The sequence below is a fragment of the Muscardinus avellanarius genome (genome assembly GCF_963383645.1).
Source record: "Muscardinus avellanarius genome assembly, chromosome: 1".
NCBI classification, from domain to species: domain Eukaryota; kingdom Metazoa; phylum Chordata; class Mammalia; order Rodentia; family Gliridae; genus Muscardinus; species Muscardinus avellanarius.
In genome coordinates this window covers 26,735,306-26,741,737 of record NC_137786.1, presented here as the reverse complement: position 1 = coordinate 26,741,737, position 6,432 = coordinate 26,735,306, and the positions used below count along the sequence as shown (strand labels likewise).

Here is a 6,432-nt window from a genome sequence, read left to right as displayed (position 1 = left end):
AACTCATAAGTGAGCTAAAACATACTCATCAAAGATTAAACAATCTTAATTGTTACCAATGATTATTGTTCATATAGAGACACTATAAGAAAATAAAGATACGTCAGCTGCTTCAATCCAAAATTACTTATAAAAATGCTTACTTAGTACTAAAATTCACACCGAGTTAGGGTATGTATATATGTAAATATTTATGCATATGTATATATATACATATATATATATATTTGCTGAATTCTTGAATTCATATAAATTTGTATAGTATGTGAATGGTGAAATCATAGCTAAAATTGTATACACTAAAACTAGGAAACATAGTTGATGAAGAAAATAAAGATTAGGTGAATAAAATGCTCAGTAATCTTTTTAGACAAGTGATGTATTAAAATATTTATTAAATACCATCTATTAATGAAGTACGTCACTGAGTGTTCAATTTAACCCTTTTTTCTGGGTTATATTAAAGTTTAAGAAAAGTTAAAAATAAAACACAAATCTTTTTTTTTTTTCAGTACTGGGGAATAAACCCAGAAACATTTGACCTTCCAGCTACACCCCAGCCTTATTTTTTTATTCTTTATTTTGAAACAAGGTCTCACTAAGTTGCAAAGGGCCTCACTATATAGCTGAGGCTGGCTGTGAACCTGTGATCATTCTCTCAGCCTCCCAAGTACTGGAATTACAAGTATGCATCACTACACCTGGATAAAAATACAAATCTTAATAGAAAATGAAAATCAATAAAGTTGTACCAACACACTCTAATACCTAGCCAAATGATTTAAGTAAAATCTCTTAAATAAAAGTATTTAAATTAATTTATTTATATACTCTGTGAAATAAATACAGCAAGTATATATTCAGTTTTGGAGAACAGAAGGGGTATTTCATGCAGAAATTAATTTTTCATATGACTCTAAAAAGAATCGTGGGAGTAAAATAGAAAAAAAATGGAAGAAAGATTATCCTTGAAAAAAACAATACTGATCAGCCTTAATTTCTCAAGTTTCACTCTGTGATGGTGTATACCTACAGGAGCTGGGAACTGTGCACCTACATTTCATCACCCATAAATTTTGATACATTTTATTTTAACTTATTCTCTAAAATGTCTGTAAATTTAGTTTGTAGGTCAACTGATTGAAAATGTCCCTTTTATTTACTATTGGAAGGGTTTTTCATTACTGATATGTTATTAATGTGTGGTTTTATTTCAGATATGTGTTTTATCTGAATCTTTAAGAACTAGGAAGGTTTGTTTTGGAGGATTTGGGTCTTTATTTTTTTGTGTGGTCTAATATATGTGAAATTCTTAAAGAAGTACAAGAATATTTGAAAAAGCATGTATTTATCATGGTTCAAATACGTATACACAAATTTAATGCACATATTATTCTTATTATGCATTTTAGATCATGGAATTTACCAATATTTTATCTACTTAATTGTGACAAATGTTTTAAAATCTCCAGTGGCCAATAGTTTTCTCTCCTTGCATTACTTATGTTCTTGTTTTATAAAAGTTGGGCTGTATTAAGGTACATAACTATCAGTCAATTTTTATTTTCCTTCTTCTAGCATGTAACATGCATTCATCAATTTAAACATGTCATACAGGATAGTGTTGAAATACATTTAACAAAGGAAGGGCACCCATATAATATGCAATCTGTCAATAAGCACAACCTCACCCTTATCCTAAAGCCTTGGGGCTCTTCTAAGTCTCCTGTGACTCCCCTTAGGTAACTGCTACTGGTTTCAAAATAAGGCTTTTATTTTCCCGATTTTGAAATTTAAATAAGTAGAATTGTGCCATCTAAATTCTGACCTATCAGGATGTTTATAAGATTTATCCATATCTCGTACACATCAAATTACTGTCATTGGGGGCATTGTGTTCCCGATGCCTGTGATTCTGGTCTGTCTCTGACCCAGACTTTGTTGTTTTTACATGGAAGTTCAACTTGGCTCTGTTCAATCAAGACTTTCTCTTCCTTCATTTCACTCGTATTGATCCCTAATAAATATCTTCAAGTTACAACTCAGTTTCTTCCTCCAGAGATCTCAGCTTGTGATACCTTTATAGAAGAGTAGTAGGTTTAGCCACCCTACTATAGAAAGGTATTGGGTTTACTTCAATTACAGGCTATTCCCTATAGAGCTACCAGGATCAGTCTAGTATATTTCTTTTATGGGGTATATTTTGAAGGGTAATATTGTTGTTTAATGGGATATTTTTTGTGTTTGTAAATATATTTTCTAAAAATGCTTGAGTCAATTTCCAACTGTTACATAAAAATTCCAATTGCTCAACATGTTCATCAGACCTTAGCATTTTCAGTCTTTAATTTCAGCCCTTTGGAAGACTATGTGGTGGTTTCTTACTGCAGTTTTAATTAACATTTCTTTGGTGACTAAAGCAATTCAGAAAAATTTCAAATGATCATTGGATATTTGGACGGTCCTATGAATGTGAGGGGCTGCTCAAGTCTTTTGCTGGTTTTAATTGAGGCATTTGTCTTTTTCTTATTGATTTTAGAGTCCTTCATTTTCCTGGATGCAAATCTCTTTTCAAATATGTGTATTGTAAATGCTTGCTTCTTATCTATTGTTTACTTTTACATTCCCATAATGGTGATTTTGATTAACAGACTTTCTTAATTTTAATGTGGTTTAATCACCATTTTTTCCTTTAAGCTAATGGTTTTTTATGTTCTATTTAACAAATATTTCTTACCCAAGGCAATGGTGATACTGTTCTGTTTTCTACTAAAAGTATTATTGTTTAGCTTTCCATATATTGTGAGGTAGTTATCAAGATTTATTTTTTTATGAAAATCCACTGGATCAGGCATCACTTGAAAACTCCATTTCTTACCCATTGCTTTAAAAATAGAAGATTGTCATGAATAAATTGCCCACATCTCTGCCTATATAACTTATCTGAGGAGTTTAGAGTTTTGTCTATTTAGTGTAATTTTATATGCTAATATCTAAATGTGCTATAATTACTTTTTAAAGATCTTCTTGGTTACTTTTAGATATTCTCATGTATATATTAATTATAATAAATGTTTTTATTGCCAGTAGAAAACTGGAAATATTTTTTTTATTTTTTTATTACTCAAAGAAGATTCATTTATTTAGCTTTCTGACTCTGTGCTTGTGCCTTCAACACTTTCACAATGATTTTCTGCTCCTCAATAAGGAAAGCACGCTTGATCCTGTCGTGGACACATTTAGCACACATGGAACCTCCATAGGCCCTGCTGACATGCTTTTTTGTCTTAGACAATCTCATAAGAACCTTAGGTCTCACAGCACAAACCCCGTGCAGTCGGCCTGGGCACACGCCACATGCAGATTTTGGAGCTTTCCCAACCTTCTTGGTATACAGGTAAACAATCCTGTTGCCAGGGGTTTGGGACAGCCTTGTTTTGTTGGAGGCTGTATTGTAGGAAAGCCTACGACAATATGTCAAACGCTGGACCATTTTGGGTGTCTCTAGATGCCATCCCCGGGAAAAGCAACTGGAAATATTTTAATGGACAGTAGATTTAATCTATAAATATGTTTACTATAGTATAATATAAAATAAAAAAATAAAAATACTGTAAGTCCTTGAAAACTGTACATTTCTTCTCTTCATTCATTCAGGTTTTTAAAATATTCTATCAATAACATGATACTTTTTAATAAAAAATGAGGAATTAAATGCATTTCCTATATACCTGTTTTATATTAATGCTTTTACAGATTAAAAAAAAAAACATTTTCTATGTTGGTTCATTGAAATTGTCTTTAGCAGCATTGCTAAATTCAAAGACCACTTCTAACAATTATCTTCAGAGTTTTATATTTTCACACATAAGTATTTTATCTGTGAATAACAATTTCAGTTATTTCTAATACATGCCTTTTAGTTTTCTTTATTTTTATTGCTCTGATTAGGAACTAGAGTACAATGCTGAATACAAGTAGAAACAACATGAATCTTATCTGTTTCTCAATCTCAGAATGAAAGACTTCAATTATTCACAATGAAATTTAATATTTGCTGATGCTTATATGTAGGTACTCTTAAGCTGATTAAGTAGTTCCATTCTATTACTGATTGTTATAATTGTAGCAATGAATAAGTCTTAAATTTAAGCAAATATTTTTACTGCATCTATTAAAATAATTGTATAAATTTTCTTCTTAAAATATTTTAATAAGCTGGTGTGGTGGTACATATCTGTAATATCAGTACTTAGGAAGCAAAGGAAGGAGGATCTCAGGTTAGAGGCAAGCTCCAGCAACTTATCAAGCCCCTGTTTCAAAATAGAATAAGTACACAAAGAAAAAGGGTTGGTCTTGGAGCTTAAAGGAAGAAGGCCCCTTGGGTTAAATCCCAGTGTAGCCTTTCCTCCTTTCCCTGACACTCAAACACACACAAAAACCTGTTAATAAATTAATAAGTTTTAGCTCAAAAGTGCAGTGCATTGACCACTATTTTATGTCCTGATTATCTACTGTGAATGTAGTTGAACTTCTACATAAAATATAGAAAGCTATAAAATATTGAACCCACCTGAAGAATGAAGAAAACTTACTAATTCATTTATTTATTTTTAACACTTTATTTTATATACTTTTATTGGTGCACTGTATTACAAAATGGTAATTATTTGGAGCTCATGAGAGAGCTCAGGGATACCAGTAGCTTGAACCCCAGGGGAGGGCACTTTAATAAGAGGCAATATATGAATTTGTCTTTTGGCAAGGCATATAGGAAGAGCCAACAGCACATAGGTAGGTTAAAAATAAATCATAGAAATTTAACAAATTACTTACAGTTGCGCTTAAACACTAGACCCTTTGGGATTTTTAAATGCAAAAATTAATTTTCACTCACCCATGGCCTGCTTTCACAAACTTTCACCAGACATACAAAAGAAAGATTTAAGAAAGAGGGAAAACCAGAGGGAGCTATTGCACATGGTAGAGGTGTAAATTCTCTGTGAAAGCCATCAATGTGGATACCACTTTCTCGATGCTTTTCTTTTCACTGTACTTTTCATGTGAAGTGAAAGCCTTCAGGCCCTGGAGAGTGACAGCAAGTCTGCCAAGCAGAGGCTTCCAATTCTGACTCAACATTGCAGAGAATGGCAAATACAGAGGAGAGAAAGAAAATAGTCTTATATTTGTGATCTTTTCTCATCACCATCAGAGAAAACTCTCAGTGAAGAAAAGCTTTCCCACACAAGATCTTATAAAGTGCAAGTTTGGATTCCATAGAGAAGAGAAGGAGGAATGCTGTGAAGGTTTTTTCCTGATGGTCAAGCTCACAGCTCCACCTCGGGCTGAGGTGAAGCAGTGGAAAGAGGAGTAGAGCCTCTTCTCACCACCAACCCAGTAGGTATCAGCCACAAGAACAGAAGTGAATGCTGGCAGAGACAAGAGGATGAAGCGGTAGGCTCCAGGTACAGGTAAGCAGAGATAACTGAAATCTGAATGCAGAACCGGAATAAGAACAGCATTCCATCAATACACTTTCCACTCTGGGGATGGAGAGGAATTAAAAATAATATGAGTCATATATTAAATAGCAAAGTGGAAAAGGTGGATGACATTAATATGTATAGCGAAATAGAAAGATGGAAAATATAACTCAAGTGGAATGGTTAAGAAGAGAGCAAAGAAACAAATGTGCCATCAGAGACGAAGAATTCTCTTAATAGATTTTTTAAAATGTACTTTTATTGGTGCATTGCAGTTACAGATCATAATCAGGTTCAGAGCCATTGAAATATGCATGCAGAGAGAACACAGTGAGGACAACATTCTCCTATCCTGAGGATAGGTCGCTAAAAGTTGCCTAAACTAAAATTTAAAAAGGAAAAAAAAGTAACACGCGCACACACACACACACACACACACACACACACACACACACACACACTTATGTGAAACTGGATCTCCAGAAGAAATAGAGATAAAAAACAAGGAAGAACAAATTTTTGGAGAAATAATAGTTGAAAATTAGCTCTGTGTATTGAACAATAATGAGCAACATAAAAGCAGAGCTCTTGAAGTTCAGAATAAAAAACAGTACAAACCAAAAGCAGTATGAAGATTAAAGATAAAGAAACAATCAAGACAGTAACAGATAAAACCACAATAAAAGATGCATCACATCCAGGTGTGGTGGTGCATGCCTGTCATCCTTTGAGGCTAAAGTAGGAGGATTGCAGGCTCAAGGACAACCTCAGCAGTTTTGTAACACACTCAACAAGCTAGCAAGGCTCTGTTTCAAAATAAAAAATAAAATTGGCTATGGTTATTAGTTGGAGGTAGAATATCCCTGGGATCAATCGCCAGTTACCTCCCCCCCCCCCAAAAAAAAGATACATTAAAAAAGAAAGAATAAAGATACAATTTACACCAGAT

At 33.2% G+C, this 6,432-nt stretch overlaps 1 protein-coding gene across 1 annotated transcript; it reads right to left on the bottom strand.

The window, feature by feature from the left end:
* Positions 1–3,139: 3,139 nt before the first annotated feature.
* On the bottom strand, positions 3,140–3,493 carry LOC308270266 (large ribosomal subunit protein eL34-like; the record flags this gene model as incomplete). The annotated part of the gene is made up of 1 exon (XM_080706069.1): positions 3,140–3,493. One exon carries the CDS (start codon positions 3,491–3,493, stop codon positions 3,140–3,142), a length of 354 nt encoding a protein of 117 aa, XP_080562195.1.
* Between the last annotated feature and the right edge of the window lie 2,939 nt (positions 3,494–6,432).